Source organism: Sphaerodactylus townsendi, linkage group LG02 (genome assembly GCF_021028975.2).
Source record: "Sphaerodactylus townsendi isolate TG3544 linkage group LG02, MPM_Stown_v2.3, whole genome shotgun sequence".
Lineage (NCBI taxonomy): Eukaryota > Metazoa > Chordata > Lepidosauria > Squamata > Sphaerodactylidae > Sphaerodactylus > Sphaerodactylus townsendi.
Window position 1 is genome coordinate 29,399,409 of NC_059426.1, and position 17,906 is coordinate 29,417,314.

General features: G+C 55.2%; 2 protein-coding genes across 3 annotated transcripts in view; both read right to left on the bottom strand.

Annotated features, from left to right (window-relative positions):
• Positions 1–1,837: 1,837 nt before the first annotated feature.
• On the bottom strand, positions 1,838–6,234 carry DLX1 (distal-less homeobox 1). Its single transcript, XM_048487082.1, has 3 exons — positions 5,602–6,234; positions 4,752–4,951; positions 1,838–3,493 (listed from the first exon to the last, which is right to left on the bottom strand). The coding sequence occupies exons 1-3, from the start codon at positions 5,912–5,914 to the stop codon at positions 3,239–3,241; spliced, it is 768 nt and encodes a 255-aa protein (XP_048343039.1). The 5' UTR covers positions 5,915–6,234; the 3' UTR covers positions 1,838–3,238.
• Positions 6,235–11,397: 5,163 nt separating this feature from the next.
• The window catches only part of METAP1D (methionyl aminopeptidase type 1D, mitochondrial), a 32,765-nt gene continuing 26,256 nt past the window's right edge, over positions 11,398–17,906 (bottom strand). Inside the window, exons 4-8 of one of the 2 annotated variants that reach the window (XR_007243664.1) lie at positions 16,276–16,373; positions 13,794–13,841; positions 12,445–12,523; positions 12,127–12,284; positions 11,398–12,042 (exon numbers count right to left, since the gene is read on the bottom strand). Coding sequence is in view for 1 of the 2 variants with exons in the window: in XM_048486572.1 (XP_048342529.1) it covers positions 12,206–12,284; positions 12,445–12,523; positions 13,794–13,841; positions 16,276–16,373 (304 nt within the window). In the remaining variant the exon portion in view is untranslated. Of the gene's footprint in view, positions 12,285–12,444; positions 12,524–13,793; positions 13,842–16,275; positions 16,374–17,906 lie in introns of both variants that reach the window. The other variant, XM_048486572.1, reaches the window with a different exon arrangement.

Here is a 17,906-nt window from a genome sequence, read left to right on the forward strand (position 1 = left end):
GGTCGAGGGAACACGCCCGGGGGCCGGTAGGCTGAGAATTCCCCCCCCCCCTCCAAAAAAAACACACACGCTTCCAGGGGACTTTCCGCAAGCCGGCAGGCAGGGCTGTTTTGTTGACATGCGGCCTCCAACCACCTTCTCTGAACGCTTCAGTTTGGCCCGAGGAAAAGCAGCTGGGGGGGGGGGGATTTGAGTCTTCCTTGGTCAGAGAGAGGGCCCCTGGGGGGTTGAGCAGTGTTGAGCACTCCGAGAGTGGTGTGGTGGTTAAGAGCAGATGAACTCTAATCTGGGGAACCAGGTTTGATTCCCCACTCCTCCGCCTGAGTGGGGGGGGGGCTTATCTAGTTAACCAGATGTGTTTCCGCACTCCTACATTCCTGCTGGGTGACCTTGGGCTAGTCCCAGTCCTCTCAGAGCTCTCTCAGCCCCACCTGACAAGGTGTCTGCTGTGGGAAGAGGAAGGGAAAGAAGCTTGTAAGCCACCTTCAGTCTCCTCACAAAAGAGAGTGGTGGGTTATAAATCCAAACTCTTCTTCTGCTTCCTGCACCCCCACTCCCAACCCTGGGGGAGGGGGGACCCTCCTCCTGCCTGAGGCCCTTGGAAAGCCGGAAAGGCCTTTGAGGTGGGCTGCTCTGTAGCCTCCGGCTTCTCCCTGCTGGCCAGTTTCCCTGCAGACAACTGCAGGTTTTTCCTGCTCCACCTGCTCGCCCCTGGCAGGGCCTGAGGCCAACCTGCCCCCCCTCCCACCTCCGCTGCTTTCTCCTGCAACTCGCTTTGGCCAGGAGGACAGGAGAATGGAGCTCCTGGGGATAGAGTTCGTGGTGGGGGTCGCCGGACGGAGACCTTTTCCCGAGGGACCTAACGGGACTGGGATCCCCTTGGCCGCCTCCCTGCCCAATAAGGACTGAAGGTGCGTGTGTGCAGCGGCACCACTGTTTGAATCCCACCACCATCGGAACCTGTTATTAGAATGTTTGGATCCCACCACTGCTATTAAAATGTTCGGATCCCACCACTGCATCTAGGCTTCGGTTGAGGCTCTGCTAGGAGTCCAGTCAGCGTCCTTGCTTCAGGGTCCGCACTGGACAGATGCGCTGGGACTGCTCATTATTATGATTTTTAATTTTAATTTTCTGCATCTTTTTGGCCCCATCCACGAAAAATCGAGATCGACCTCTAAGGGAAGAGGGCGGTTTAGAAACAAACAAACAAACGCAGAAAGTCCCCAGCTGAGAACCTCGAGGTAGAACAGGAGGACCCGATCCACACATCCTTCTTTCTTCGGTTCGTGAGTCCGGCTCTGAGTAGGAACCGAACGGATTCGAACCAACTCCTGAGCGCAACTCGGTTGTAAAGACCAAGAGTTTAAACCAGAGCCGACCCTGGCCGATTTTGTAGCTCCCATTGCCCAGTTCCCATTGTAGCTCCCCCAGCGCGCCTCTACACCGTCCCAACTCTGGGCATAGATCCGCGTTTACAACAGGGATTCACGTTGCAATGGGCTCCTCGGGAGGTGGAAAGAGGTCACCCCTAACGGGCTCCCTTCAGCCCTGACGGGAAATACTACACGTGCAGACGGACTTTTTTCCCCAAACCATAATTTTACTGTCTCGAAAGGAACTTTGATAACGTATGTACAAATATTTGAGGGAGCAGCGGGTATGGGGCGGGGGGGGGGTTCCCAAAGGGAAGGAAAAGAAAGGGGGCTGATTGGTCGGTTTTCTTTTCCAGAATACAAAGCAATAAGTTAACATTCTCAATATAAAACTAAACTTTGACATAGAGAACACTAAAACAACAGCGGGTCTCTCCCAAGTTATCACATTTCCGAGGGTTTGTTTTTTTTTCTTTTCCTTTTAATTTGTCACAAATAAAAAAAACTCAGTTTCCACAAAAAGCCTCAGGTATTACTGCCACACCGAAAATTAAAATTAAAAAAATAAAATAAAAACAAAGGTTAGGGGAGGGGGGGGAGAGGAGGAAACCCGACACAGTTTCCACCCCAATCCGTTTTAAAAAGCTAAAAAAAAATTGTGCAACATGTTTACAGAACAATATTATTCATTAAGAAATTATGTACAGCGATCAGGGCCGGCACGTGGGAATCGGTGCGGGCAGATTTCACATTGGCAATATTTTGAAAAGGCGGGGGAGGGGGTTCAAGAAATTGGGTTTTAAAGCTGAATTGGAGCCGGATCGGCGGCGACTCTTCTCCCCTGCTCTCGGATTCCTCTGGCTCCGGGTAGGGGCGGCGGACCCACAAGTAGATCATCTGGGCGCTTTGTTCCAAGTCAGGCGCTCAACGACTTGGTCTACCTCTCTTCCTTCTCTCCCCCCCCCCCCATCCCAAAACATTGGAGAGCGAGAGGATCGTCGAGATCCGCCTTCAGGTGAGCCGTGGACAAGTCGCAGTCGCTTCAGTTTCGCGGTGGAAACGCGGGCGCGAAATCGGATCTCCTCCTGCGCCTGGTCGGAACCGGCCGCGGGGAACCCGGCGCGTGGCATGCCCCAACCCGAAGCGAGCAGCGTTACATTCTCCCCCTCTGCTCGTGGGTTTATTCTTTAGAAGAAAAAAATAGCACTCTCATAGTGGTCGTTTGTCAATAAATAATAATAAGTTAAACGAAAACAAACATAAGAAGCCCCCTTTTCCCGTCGACGGAAAGAAAAAAGGTACACACCGAGGAGCACAAGAGACACGTGAAGACACAAAGTATAGAAAACCCAAAACGGGGAGGGGGCCAGAAGGCGGAGGGGGGGTTTCTCTGTCCGAGGCCGCGTTTTGGGAGAAAGGGGGACATCAGGACAAGACAGGAGAGACGGACGGACAAGACAGAGGACACCGGTTGTGTTTCCCGCACAAACAACTGTTTCTCTCTCTGTTTTTGTCGTGGTTGTTTTGTTTTCGCCCCGTCCAGCCCAGCCGAGGGTGGGCTCAGCTCGCGCCGCTGGCAGGCTGTCGTCCGGCTGGTCGAGGGGCTGCTCCGTCAGCTGTCCGCAGTGGGAACCAGCCCCGCATCGCATCTGTGCTTCTCTGGCCCGGGCGCCGTCGGGGGAGGCTCCTGCGCGCCGCCTGGCCCCGGGCTCGAGCCGTGGCCCTGCGTCCTGCCGCGGCGGCCGTCGGGGCTCGGGGCTGGCCGAGTCAACCGGGCCGCGGCCTTCAAAAGGGGCCAGAGCCCAAGCGGGCGAGCGCGAAGGGCGCGGGGGGTGGCAGCCCCCCAGCCAGCTGGCGGCGCGTCACATCAGCTGCGGCTGCTGCAGAGTCTCCTGGTGAGCCGACGGGTACCACGACGTGTAGCTGGGGATGTAGGCGCCCGGCGCGGCCGTCGAGCCCTTGGCCGACGACGAGGTGGCGTTCCAGACCGGGGGCCCCGGCGGGGAGCCGGCAGACAGCGAGCGGCCATTGGCCAGGGCGCCGCTCTCCAAGGCCGCCCCGCCTTGCTTCATCAGCTTCTTGAACTTGGAGCGCTTGTTCTGGAACCAGATCTTGACCTGCAGGGAGGAGGAGGGGGGGACACAAGCCAAAGGGTGAGCCCAAAGACCGCCAAAAATCCCCTGCAGCCCCCCCCCACCCTCGGGCAGCGGAAGAAAGGAAAGAAGAGGGTCCCCACCCCAGAGCTCCAGGCAGCTGTGACCCCAGTAAGGAACCCACGGGCTGCGGCTTTCTGCTGGGGAGGGGGCCGACTGCCCCTTCCTCCACTCGCTCGCCGCACGGCCTGGTGCTCGACTTCCCCAAGAACGCCGGAGCGGGTCCGGAGTCAGTCCGCAAAGGTTCGTTCAAAGACGCGCCAAGGCCTTTGCCTCGCCACAGAGCACGCAGAGACGCAGGGAGGACCCTGGCTCCCGGCAAAGGGTCGCCAAGGACGCAGCCTCATCCCCAACGCATTGGATCGACCCCGGGGGTCCGCGTGGCTTGCGGACCGCGGCGGCCAACTCGCCCTGAGCGCCCGCCACCCACTCCCCTCCACGCTTCCCGTGGTCAGAATAGAACCGGGAGGAGGGTTCTAAGCCCAGGGGGGAAAGGCCTCCTTCCACCCAACCCAAATCTCTCCTTCCGACAGCATCTAAACGTCTACGGATACTGCCGTCCTTCCACCCAAGCGAGGGGTTGTTGTTTCGTGCATTTAGGTCGCTATTTAGCGTCTTGAAGGGCCAAGGGGGGGAATTCTCTTGCCCCCCCCGCCCCAACCCAACCCAACCAGTTCTTTGCGAATTGTTCCTGCACTCCACCACCTGGAAGGTGCAAAATTAAACCACCACCACCACGCCCCACCACCCCCAGCGCAGGAGATGGCCATCCAGCAACTGAGGACGGAATACCCATCGCACATCCCCTCTTCCTAATTAGTCTTATTCGTCAGAAGGCCCGGAAACGCGGTAGTCAAGCTCAGGGGAATCTGGGGACACCACGGAGAACTCCAAGGGGTGGAATCGGCCTTCGTAAGAGGCGACTCAAAGAAAAGGGCCCGAGTTTTTCAAGAGACTCCTTGCCACATCTTCTTCTTCTTCTTCTTCTTCTTCTTCTTCTTCTAGGGCTGTATTCCCCTATGGGGGAGGGGGTTACACTGACATTTTCTTCGCCAAATAGCTCGATTTGGGGCATTTCAGGGGCAATTTGCAAACATGTTTGCAACATCCAGGGAGGCCTAAACGGGGCGGCTGAGGAGGGCCTCTGGGGGGGGGGGGGCGAGGAGGACCCGGGACCCGCGTGGCCCCTCCAACCCAGCCCCCTCTCCCAATTGCTGCCTACCTGGGTCTGGGTGAGCCCCAAGGAGGCGGCCAGCTCCGCTCTCTCGGGCAAGGCCAGGTACTGCGTCTGCTGGAAGCGCCGGTTCAGAGCCTGGAGCTGCAGGCTGGAGTAGATGGTGCGCGGCTTGCGGATCTTCTTGCCTTTGCCGTTGAAGCGCACCTCGCCGCCTTCCACCACCGTGCTCTTCTCGGCCTCGGGCCCTGCAGGGAAGCACCGAGCCCCGTTAGTCGGTCCCAGGCCCAGCACCAGAGCCCAGCTTGCCCGCCCGCCCGCCTCTCCGGCTCGGCCTGCCTGGCCCCGGCGCCGTGCAGACGACAGAGGCGGCGAGGGGGAAGCCGGCGGTCCCGCAGCTCCTTCGCCCGCCGAGAGGAGAGGAGAGGAGGAGGGGAAGGGAAGGGAAGGGGGGAAAAGTTTGCTATTTTTTACAGGCGGCGGCACTTTAGGTTTAATTGCCCTTAATTGCATACATTGTTTATAGCGCTACGCAATAAATAATTGCCGAGCCTAATAGGCGCGCATGGGGGGGGGGGGGGGGAGAGAGAGAGGAGAGGAGAATTTCGCTCCGGATTGCGCCAGCGGGGCCCGGGTGGCTTTGCGAGCGGACTCCAGACAGCTGGGAGGCTTCGCCTGAAGGGCCTGATCCTTTGGCCACGGTTTGTGGGGGCGGGTGGGGGGGGGACGGTGCTTCATTGTTTTTGCAGGGGGGGCTTTCGGTTTTGCTGCCGCGGTCTGGGGCTTCCCCTCCCGCCCTCTTTCCCTCCCCCCTCCTCATTCTCCCTCCCCCACCCCCCAGAACCCGGCTCCCCCCTCCCCCTCCCCACCGGTCTGCAGGCCGCCACCGGCAACATACCTGTCTCCTCTAACCGGGTCTGGGCCAGGCTGCTGCTGTTGGGGTAGGACTGCACTGAGCTCATGTAAGGGTTGCCGGCGTGGCCGCCCACCGAGCCGACATAGGGGTAGCCCAGCGGTCTGGAGAAGGACGAGGCGGCGCTGTAGGAGGCGTCCGGCTGCGAGTGGCCGGCCGAGTGCAAACAGTGCATGGAGTAGTGTCCGTGGGACATGGGCGAGGGGGGCATCTGCTGCCCGGGCGGCCCGAACTCCATAAAGACCGCCTTGCCCGAGACGGGGCTGTTTAGACTCTCAGGCATGGTGGTCATGGTCATTGCGCGCCCTGGCCCTGCGCTGGACGGCCGGCTGGATGGCTCGGTGCTCGCGGGCTGGCTGGCTGGGCTGGCGCGCTCTCTCTCTCTCTCTTTCTCTCCCTGTCGCTTCTTCCCCCTGCCTTCTTGGGGGGGGGGGGCGTCTGCGGCGGCGTCTGCGGGGCCCCCCACTTTAAGAGGCCCGGCGGGGCTTTTCACTTCCCATTCATAAGAAAAAAAATGGAGTAGTGGGTCCCTTTGGAAAAGTCCACGCAGGATGCCGGAGATCTACACAAACTCGCCTAAAAGCTTTGACTCAGCCAAAAGCGATGAATATGCATGAGCCCGCGGCGCTGATTGGCCCGCCGCCTCGCAGGAGCGCTCGCGATTGGCCGCGGACGCTTTTCGGGGGGCTCGCCCCGCTGGACCCGAGCGAGAAGGAGAAGAAGGCGAGGGAGCCGCGGACAGGGCTGGCGCCGGGAAGCTGCCCCGGGTGGGTCCCCTCTGGGGAGGTCTCTCTCGCCAGGGCCTGCCGGTGGGACCGGGTAAGGGGGAGAAGCCCCACCCCCACCCCCGGGACTCTGCCCCCGATAGAGCCCCTGGTGGCTGGGCCGGCCCGGGGAGGAAGATCCGCCCCCCCCCCCCCCCCGCTCCGGCTTCTTCCTTCTCCAAAGAAGCGGAGCCCCAAATCTCTCCCGCCAGGAGCGGGAGGTCTCTGGCAACCCTGTGCCCAGAGGGATCCGCCTCCCAGCAGGATTACAGGCGACCCAAAAAATGGCGGGGGGGGAAAGGAAGCATAAGCTTTCCTCCCCCCCCCACCCTCAACCTGAAGGAAGCCAGGCAGGGTCAACTTGGCCATCGTGGTCGCCTTTGGTAGCGCAGAAATGGATAGGGAGTGGGCATGCTCCGTGGGTCCCCTAAAGTGCCATAGGGCATGGTTTTTTTTGGGGGGGGGGACGACAAAGGCTGTTGGTGGTCTGCTACCAGCCCTGCACGGGGGGAGCGCGCATTTTGAAGCTGATTTCAGAACGTTCTTTCATCCCACTAGTGGACCAAGGCGTGGGCCTCCTCCTGCGTTTGGCCACGTTCACTGGCTTCAGATCGGTTTCCTTCGGACGGAAGTGGAGACCTGTTTGCTTTTCTTCCATTTGGCCAACTGTAGGTGTTACACAGAAGTCTTCATCGGACGGGACAGAGAGTAATTCGATTCCTCGCTGCCGAGGGGCAAGTTGGTCCTGAGAGGCCCATGCTTGACAACAATCCAGTCTAGACCGGCGGTTTGCCCTTTGGGTGCTGCTCCCAGACTTTACCCACTTTACCCATTTCACCCACCCCCACTTTACCCATTTAAGGACCGTCAGTAGGGGAAGACTCTCCCCTACGAAATGGGAGACTTCTTGAGGGTTCCGTTTAGAAGACAATCTTTAGCATTCAGTGAATGTCGTAGGGCTGAGAAGGAGCGCGGATCCCGTGCGGTCCTTAGCCAAGAACTCGGTATAACCGGGAAGCTGCTGCTCCTACGCAGGAAGGAAAGCGGCCCGCCAAAGGGCCGCCAGGTTTCAGCAACCTTGCCTCCGCCTCCCCTCCCGGAATTAGTCCCATACTTCAACTGGAGCATCTCTGCCTAGGGTGGCACGCTCAGAGGCATTCCTGGGGGGTGGAGAACGGACAGGGCCCTGCATTTCCTAACTTCCACACCAAGCCACACACACACATCCCCGGGGCTGTGAAGGCACCTCCTGGCCTGACCCCTCACCTCTGGAGCATCCTGCCAGGTTAGGGCTGATATCCTGTGCCCTGCCCAACTGCGGGTGCCAAAGGGAGGGGGGGGGGACAGAAGAGATTTCAGAGGCTGCTGTCGGGCAAGTCTGTCTGGGCGGAAGTCCAAGTGACTTTTGGCGTTTAATAATTAGAAGGCGCTGGCTAATGATCTGAATATGTATATGTGTGTGTGTGAGAGAGAGAGACGAAGAAGCTGGAAGGGGGGGAGGGGAGTGATCTCGCGCAAAGTTCACACGTGCAGCTGTATTAGTTACTGATTTATTTGATTAAATGCTAGTCTCAAGTGCTCTGATCCACAGCTGAAGGCGGCCCCATTAGCATAACACTGATGTTTAATTTTCATACGCATAATTAGCCATATATTTAACACTAATAGCGACTGCGCACCACGGCTTTGCCTGTTTGAAATAGCCTGGGGTGGGGGGGAATATAGTCTTGTTAAAAAAAATAGAACAGCCCCCCCCCTCCTCTTTTTCTCCCAACTCTGGCCTGATCTGAACTTTTTCCGCCCCCCTCCCTTCCCTGGGCTACACCTAGATTCCTGGAGGGCGCGCGGAGTCCCCAGCTCTGTAATCAAGCGCACATTTTGGCAAAGGGAGAACACCAATAAAAAATGAACATTCAACACAAATTACATTGCTGATGGCGTTACAGATATTAGTGGGGAGGGTTTCCTCCCTCTGTCTCTCTCTTGCTCGCTTCCAGGCGCAGCAGAGCAGCTCGCTCGCCGATGGCTGGAGACCCCAACCGGCTCCCCAGAACGACCCCCGCCCGCCCCACAAGAGCTCCAAACTCCCCCGGGACGCCTGAGCGCAACGCAAAGGGACTCCTCCATGGCTTCCTTCCCCTACTCTTTGCTTCCGTGGCCTGGAAGACCGCTCCTCTCCCTCCCTTGATCCAGCTGCGGACCCAAGGAGGGGGGTTCTCCCGTCCGTCCCCCCACCCCACCCTACCTGGCGACCGAGCCCGGAGCAAGTAAGTGGCGCTCACCGAGACCCGGTTTTGTGTTTGGGGAGAGGCGCTTTGCAGGAAGGATCGGTCCTGGGTCCGACAGGCGAGCTGTCCCTAGTCTGAACTTTTCTCCTCGTCCCCCCCCCCCCCGCAAGTGTGTCAGTGGTTGTGAAACCTCAGAATTGTCCAGGATGGGAGAAAAAGGTTCAGGTCAGCTAAGATCTGGAAGGCAGCAGGGCGTCTGGCGAGTAGGAGGCCGGGATTCCGGGCACTTCTCTGGGGAGATAAAGCGAGCTCGATTCTGCTCCGGATCCCCCAGGGTGGTGGACGTTTAGTGTTAATCCGGATTGATTTCTAGTTGGAGGTTTGGAAATTGTTCTGCGGTGGCGTCTTCAGTAAACTTAGCAGGCATGTTTACATGGAGAGAATTGTTATGTCCTGTCCCCCCCCCCCCCCAAAAAAAAGTCCTACTGGTAGGATTGCAGTGAGGCGCAGGCGCAGGTTAACTCTAAGTCTCGGAGGTACATCGCCCTACTGTTTTGTCAGAGAGACCGGAACACATCTGGGCTCGGGGACTGCCCGATCCACAGCCTGGCGAAGCCGGCGTCGCTTCAGTTCCCTTCTGCATCGGGGCAGACTTACTCGGAAGGAGTAAAGGGATTTCAGGCTTGCGCCCGGCTCCCACTGAAGGCTTTTGAGTGGAGTAAAGGGAATCTGGCTTGAGATTTGGAGATGATTTGGGGGGTGGGTCGGCCTGGCTCGGCTCCATATCCCAAACTGCTCTTGAAGGGCCACCTGCTCCCCATAGAAAGTGCTTGTGGGGCATGCGGGCAGGGGAAGGGACGGGGGTTTCCTCCAGAAACCCGCCAAGCTTCTCTGCGGGAAGCTTGAAAATAAATCCCAGCTGGCCGAGCAACCTTTGGCATGGGAAGGGGGGGGGAGAAGGACCCTTGCCAGCCCCCCCCCCAAACGTGCAAAGACGAAGCCCTCGCCCGGGTTGACTTCTCTGTCTCTGTCTCTCTCTCTCTCTCTTCCTCCAGCCTTTCCGCAATCACCTTTATAATTAGGATTATAGATGTGTACCATAAATGCCAGCACCTCGGGCTAATTGCTGCGCAAACAGCTTGTTACCGCAGCAGTTGGTAAAATCCTGCAGTCCTAATAAAATTAACCTTGCGGGGAAAAGACAGGGATACGCCAGACGCTGGTCCATGCCCAGACTCCGAGCAGGAAGCGGAGCCTTGTGGGTGCAGCCGTCCGGCTCTCCAGACCTCAAAAAAAAAAAAAAAAAAAAAAAAAGGGGGGGGGGGGCACGTTCAGGATAATTTTGTCTGGATTGGGGTTTGTCTTTTTACTCATGAGTAATGTCACCAGCAGGCTGCAGCCCCTTCTAGCAGAGCGGCAGACATCTCTGGCTCTCCAAGTCATAGTAACCCCGGGAGATGCCTGAATATGCACAAGACAAGGGGGCGATCCGGTGGCGTGAAAAGGTCAGCCCGGGTTCTAAACCGGTTTCCTCAGTCGGAAGTCTTTGGGTTCCTCGACAGCCTGCTTCGAATCGCCGCCTTCGATGCAGTCCGACTGACGGGGCTGGACTCGCTGAACTCGGTGGGGCCCGGGAGCTCCTCTCTTGGGCGAGTCATGCGCGACTCCTTTCTCCCTTCTGCGGAACAGGAGTAACACTGATCTGGTACGAGCAACCGAGTCCTAAATCACTTTTTTTTTGGTGGGGGTGGGAATACAAGGTTTAATTGCCATGGCGCTTGCTTGGAAATGCACGGAGGGGGGGCTATTAAAATCCAAGCTCCTTTAGATTTCCTTTGAGCTCAGTGGGGCAGACGGGGGGGGGGTCTCTAACGTAACCCCGCCGATTCCACTCGGCTCGGTCAGAAGTCTTGGAGTTTGCCCGCGAAAAACGCGCTGGACCTCGGTCGGATGGCGTGCCTGGCTGCCAGCATCAACCAGAGAGGCGACGGTGCCTCTCTTCCGACCTCTTCTAGGCAGATTTCAGTGCGCCCGGCTTTCCAAGTTTACTTTTGCCCTTTCTGAAATCCGCTCGCTTCCGGATCGAGTCCTGGGTAAGCGCTCAGGTTACCGAGAGGCCCGAAACGCCCACACCCACCCCTCTCACCTGGGAGCCCCCCCCCCCCCCAGCTCAACCATCCCGCCAAGATGAGCTTTTTCTTTATTCCCGAGCTGGATGACCCCCTGCCAGAGGGGGCTCCCCGGCACGGCTGAATAGGCCCACTCAGGCCACGTGTCACAATCCCGGCTGAGCGGGGGGGGGGACTCATACCCCCCACACACCTGGACTTGAGGTGCCAGGCGCTTGCCGCGAAAATCACTGAGCAGCCTGCCGCCGCCACCCGCGCCTTAGGCGCAAGTCCATCTAAAGCGAACAGCTTAGGATCCCTGCTCCCGTTCTCCCCCCAAAAAAACGTCTGCCCCCCCCCCCCAATCAGCGGGAGGTGGCTTTGCAAAGGGTGGTCTGGTGACCCGCTCTGCAGCAGGTTTCTTTTAGGGTCCCGGTCGCCAACCCCGGGGGAGATCTTCTTCGGCCTGGCAGAAGCCCAAACTGGGATTTGCACTGGGGGAAAGGCTCTGGAGGGGGGGTGAACGCGAGTTTCTGACTCCCTCCCCGCGTGGCGTCCCGGAGGCAACTGGCCCTCTGGCTGGGGGGGGGGGCATCCCACCCGGGCAGCCGGGGTTGGGGGGGGGGGGCGGCTCTGCCGCTTGGAAGCCAAAGCTAGACGCAGTCGCTTCCGCTCGGCATCCTGGCTGCGTAATTAGGAAGCCCCTAATTGTCTGTCCTCATCAGCCCCTTCCTTCCTGCTTGCCTCCCTGGGGGGGAGGGGGTGCACGGCTGAGGTCTGGGGACAGCCAACACTGGGAGTCCCAACCAGGGAGATAGGAGATTGCCCCACCCGGCTCAAAAAAACCCGGCATGGGGGTCCCGCTGACAGCAGGGCCCCCCTTTGATCCGGCCTGGGTCCAAAGAACATGAAAGGCACACCCGTTTTGGCAAGATGGTCCTTTACAGGCAGTGACAAACCCAGGTTGAACAGCACACCGACTTGAACAGACCCAACCAAGTGGGAGAAGAAGGGGGCACCACACAGATCCCCTTTTTAGCACCCGGCCAGGGTCACCTCTGGATCGCTCTTCTTGGCCAACTCCTTTAGGAACCAATTCTGGGCTTCCCCTTAACTGCACGCCCACCTCCCCAAGAGGCCCAAAGGAGGCACACCCATGTGGCCGCCATATTTTACAAAGCAGGAAAAGTCAGGTGGGGGGGGGGAGCCAAAGTGTGCTCAGAAGCCACCAGGTCCAGTCCTGTTGGCCAGTTCCACCCGAAGTCCAGGCGCTACAGGACTGGGCAGCTTCTTCGACCTGTAGTCTTGGCTCTCTGGCCCTCCGACATGCTGGCAGGGGCTGATGGGAATTGTAGTCCATAACATCTGGAGTGCCAAAGGTTCGCCACCACGGTCTTAGGATAGCTCTGCTTCTTAGGATAGCTCTCCGACTGCCCAAGTCCATAGGAGCACTCCAGGTACCCATGCCAGCCGGAGTCAGATGGCTCTTTTAGGTTTCTTCGGCCAGCCGGGTCAGGATCTCTGCCCCTCTGGAAGTCATCAGGACGGTGTGCTCAAACTGGGCTGACCTGTAAGGGTGAGCAGCAATGAGCAGGGGGCCCCTCCCCACTTTTCCGTTTGGGAAACAAAACCAGCAGAACTGGGGTGGGGAACCCAGACCAACCTCCCGCCCCAAAAGTGCCTTCTTGGAGGGCCCTGCTCCATGGAAGGTTGCAAGTGGAGGCGCACCTTTGGTTGTCCATGGACACAGCCGTCCATCCGTCAGGCAGGGTTTGAAACTCCGGGGAGCCTTCCATGATGATGGGCTCTGGGAGGGTCACAAGGCAAAGGTCAGCAGGTCAGACGGCCCCCCCAGCGCAGATCTTCCTCCCCCCCAACGCCCCCCAACCCAGCACCTGGGAGCAAGCAGAGCAGAGCTGCGGCCTCGACTTTGCTGCCTCTCCCGGCTGGCTTTAAAGCCTGGCGCAGGGCATTTTAATCAAGCTTTAATTGTGATCCCCACGGATCATAACAACCAACGCGCCCACCGCTTCCCGCCAATTGGTGGCTAGGTTGGGGGAGAAGATGTGGTGGGGATTTTTTTTTTTTAAAAAGCAGGCCTTAAAATGTTCATTAAAATCAGCAAAACAACAATTTTCTTATTTCCTTCTAATTGCTGCGCCATTTAGGCATGCCGTGAGCAGGAATACATTTTCCTCCTCTGTGATTGGTATTTCGCACCTTCCGTTTTGTAGGGGAGGGCCGCTGGGCGGACTGACTTCCAGCTATGGGAATGGGTGGAGAAAAAGACCCCTCCTCCAAAATGTCTTTACCAAAACCCCCAGTCAAATCAGAGGGGTGGCAGATTTGGTTCCCCCTTCTTCTCCTCCTCCTTTCCACTGTCATTCCCTTTCTGCTGGCAGCAGTGGCCTACCCCAGAGGGTTGTTGTGATCGAAAAGAGGCACCCAGTACATTCACAGAACTTTAGACATGTACTTGAAACCTAAAGGCTAGCCTGAGGTGCATTGATTCCAGGGAAGATGAGCAGCCTTGAACTTCACCTGCTTTGGAGTAAGGTGTGCGCAAGATGCCACCTGAGAGCCGACTACAACAGGCAGCTCCAAGACGAAGGCTTCCAACAGAACCTTCCCTGAGCCAAGACCTGACTTCAGCAGAGGCCTGAGAGAGCCCCGCCCCCCCAGGTGGCTCTAACAAGCAGGGAGGAGGAAGGGAGACTGCCAGGTGCATCAGATCCAGTGGGGCATGAATACACAGCCATGGTCTTCAAGGCACCCAGGGGCTCCTGTCTCAATCTGCAGCTACAAAGTGACCAGAGAGGCAGAGGACGACTGCCAAAGGCTAACTTGGGGCTGTGGCCTCTTTTATGCCAGCCCAAATCTCAAGAACCCAACAGGCAATATTTTTCCCCTTCTTTCAAAATGATTTAAAAATGCCAGGCTTTTCTGACACATCAGTCAGGCCACCCAAAGGCCTCTGTATCTTTCTTTCTGGGACATCGATCCCTGTAGATCCATGGGTATGCTAAAGAAAGGAATTCAGGATCTTCCTCACTCCCTCGACACCAGCAGGAACTTACCTATTGTGAACGCCATGCCTTCCTCCATCAGCAACGGGTTTTGGTTGGCTACAAAAGAACCCATAACAAACAACGAATGGATTAATTTTTAACATCTACTGCTCTCTAAGGATCCCTTGACAGATCAGTTGGGGATGGCCACAGCTTTACCATGGTGAGCAGAGAAGGAGAGATCCACCATGATCTTTTACCTTTCTACGGCCGAGGGGCAAATCAATCACCCTATCCCTGTTCTGTTTTTCAAATAAAATCACACCATATCAGGAGAAGCAAAATGGACTGAAGCAAAGGCTGGGCTTGGTCACTTGATTAAACTACATTTTTGAAAGTGAAATTTCCTTTCTGCAAAGTAAAAGAACCCTCCCATCTTTCCCAATTTAAGGATACATTTTTTCCTGTGCAAATAACCCCGATTCCACTAACCGGGCTTACTTCTGAGTGGATGGGTCAAGATAGTAGATCAACAATTCTTTCTGCCTACCGGGATCTGTATTCCTAATTGTCCACCTGATATCACCCTTATATTGCTTTAAAATACATATATATTCTTTTGAATAAGAACCTTTGAATAACATGGAATTTACTACGAAGTACACCTGCTGAAAATTACCTCTTACTTGTCTCATAAGACTTTGCTTAAGTGCCTCTAAGTAGGGTAGGTGCAGGTGTAATGGATATTGCTTTTTTAATTGACAAAAAGGGGAATAATTCCTTCCGAAGACAGCAGCAGTTCATACTTTTAATCTGATGGAAAATCTAGACCAATAAACTGGGTATCAATCAATGTTGCAATAATTTTGGCACTTCTGATTTTCAGCAGCTAACCTCAATTGTGTGTTCCTTCCACGGGTCCCCTTGAAGGTTAATAAAAGCAGCAAGAGCCTAGCCAAAAACCCCATCTGGGAGAGAATTTACAGGCCAAGCAAAAGGGCGCCAAGCAAAAGGGCCAAACCCAGTCTACCCATATCCTCTTGGGGAGGGCTCCTTGATTTCAGAAGGCCCAACTAGAACATAAGAACATAAGAACAAGACAGCTGGATCAGACCAAAGTCCATCTAGTCCAGCTCTCTGCTACTCGCAGTGGCCCACCAGGTGCCTTTGGGAGCTCACATGCAGGATGTGAAAGCAATGGCCTTCTGCGGCTGTTGCTCCCAAGCACCTGCTCTGTTAAGGCATTTGCAATCTCAGATCAAAGAGGATCAAGATTGGTAGCCATAAATCGACTTCTCCTCCATAAATCTGTCCAAGCCCCTTTTAAAGCTATCCAGGTTAGTGGCCATCACCACCTCCTGTGGCAGCATATTCCAAACAGCAATCACATGTTGCATGAAGAAGTGTTTCCTTTTATTAGTCCTAATTCTTCCCCCCAGCATTTTCAATGGATGCCCCCTGGTTCTAGTATTGTGAGAAAGAGAGAAAAATTTCTCTCTGTCAACATTTTCTACCCCATGCATAATTTTATAGACTTCAATCCTATCCCCCCTCAGACGTCTCCTCTCCAAACTAAAGAGTCCCAAACGCTGCAGCCTCTCCTCATAGGGAAGGTGCTCCAGTCCCTCAATCATCCTTGTTGTCCTTTCTTCTTGCACTTTTTTTTTTCTATCTCCCTCAATATCCTTTTTTGAGATGTGGCTTATCTCAGTAAACTGGACACAGTACTCCAAGTGCAGTCGCACCACTGCTTTATACAAGGGCATGACAATCTTTGCAGTTTTATTATCAATTCCTTTCCTAATTATCCCCAGCATAGAAGCTGAAGGACACCTGGTGTCCTGATCCACATCCATCAACAAGCTCTCCAAGACAGGCCTTCACACAGAAATACAAAAATGCCTGTTCTGGCCGTGGGCCCCTCTCCATCCCTTGGGTTCACACAAGGAGCCCGAGGGGATATAGGTGCCCCCTAGAACTCACAGCAGGGGATTCCACTGTTGCCAACCCAAATCACAATATGGAGAGGATGGGACTGGGAACAGGAAACAGGAGAAGAACAACAGGTCTTTTGCTTGTTTTACATTTCCCTCAGTAGAATAATAATCCTGCTGGCCCCTTGATACAGGGCTTCAGTGACTAAAAATGCAGATTCAGCTCCTCCTCCTCCTGCAAGTTTTTGTGCCTCATTTCACCACCTCTTTGCCTCTTTACTGGCCAAGAGGAAAAGGGCCCCTTAATGTACCGTATTAGAAAGGTTCCCTGTGGGCCCCTGCCCTGCAGAGCCACTGGAGAAGCCAAGCAGCCACATGGTGTTGCCATGGCAACTATCACTCATGTTGTCAGCACCATGACCTAGGCCAAGCAGCTACTGTAGCCATGCCAGAACTACCGGTGGTGGTGATGGTGAACGTGTCCTGATTCAGCTTACACAAGGGCCTTTTAACATTTCAGTCTCTCCTCACTGCCAGAGGCTGTTCCCGTTGCAGCTAAATGGAAACCTAACCCAGGTCCCTGGTATGAACCCATCTCCAAAGGAGAACTTCCTTACCATGATGCCAAACTTCAGGGTGGCCGTGGAAGAAAGATCCTATCCCGTGCCCAACGAAGTGAGGGCAGACTTGAAAACCATTCTGACGGACTATACGGCTTTCAGAGAGAGCAGAAATTAAAACATTAGAGACTTCAGAATGCGTAGAGCAGATGAAATATTAAATTTTTGTTCGTTTGCAGATATTCTTGCCCATTACATTGTTAGCATATTGCTTACAACAGTCTCTTTGAACAAAGTCAACATTCTCCACAAGAAACTCTGCCTAGCATTTTTTTTAAGAAAGTGGCTGATAGGACAATCTCAAAAGTGAAAAAATAATAATATTGGCAAAGCGTGGGGATTCTTTCCCAAAGTGAACACCGCCTTTTAGAGGCCACCGTGACACTGAAAAATTTCTATGCCAGGGTAAGGTGGGAAATCAAAAGGGGCAGTTTCAGCTTCTCTTCAGATCTGCAGGAAGACAATGTTAGTTCATAAATCTCGAATTTCGGAGAGTTATCCTGACACTTCGGTCACCTTTTAAAAACAAAATTACATTTGGAAAGGAAGACAGATGACACTCCAAAATGCCACCAAGCTTCAGATGGAGTTAATGCAAACGCTGTAAATTAACGCAGGGGGCAGGGTGTGTGTGTGTGTCATTTTCTTTGAAGAATGTGCACACAGGTTGATACGAAGCAAGACTCTGAAGAATGATAAAGCAATCCCTAGGCAGAGTTACAGTCCAGGAGCTAAAAAGGGTGTCATTCTGCTTTGGCCTCCACTATTAGCGTTCTTATTTAGGGGATACCAAGCTTGTTTAGGATACCTCCTAAGAATGCAAGTTGCTTTCCTCACCCAAGTTGTCATTTTCTGTCTCCTCCAATGCTGCTTTCACACGTTCAGATATATACCATGGGGCTATACTGCATCCTTGCCAATGTGGGCAAGGTCTCCATAAAATGCTCCCTGTGAGCCGTGCGGATGCATGGCCGCGCAGCCACCATATTGGTGCCACACAGATAAGGGGCTACCTGGCAGGGGGAGCTTTTATCAGTGGTTTTCAATTCTATCCAGTGTCTGCAACATCCCACACAGCACTGGAGAAGGAGTAAAGGGACTATTGCACTATACAGTATTCCAAAGTGTTGGAAACTGTTTATTTATTTGTTTATTGAATTTCTAAACCACCCTCCCCCTCGGGGCTCAGGGCGGTGGACAACAGTGATAAAAACAGCTTAAAAACATAACATAAAACTACTAATTAGCCATAATAAAACCAGGAACCAAAGAGCGTCAGATGGCGTTTCATCCCTTCCCTCTCCCCACCTTTATGCCCACAGGAGGCCAGCTGAAATGGCAGCAATGTATTTAACCAGGCTGGCCAAATGCCGTCTTACAGGTCCTGTGGAAACTCTGCAAGTCCCACAGGGCCCTGATCTCCCTTGTAAGCCTGTTCCACCAGGTAGGGGCCAGGGCTGTAAAAGCCCTGGCCCTTGTAGAGGCCAGCCTGATAGCTTTAGGGCCAGGGATCACCAAGAGGTCCTCCTCTGATGAACGGAGGGACCTAACGGGGCGATATGGGGAGAGGCGGTCTCGCAGGTATGAAGGTCCAAGGCCATGAATGGCTTTGAACCTTAAGCCAGAGG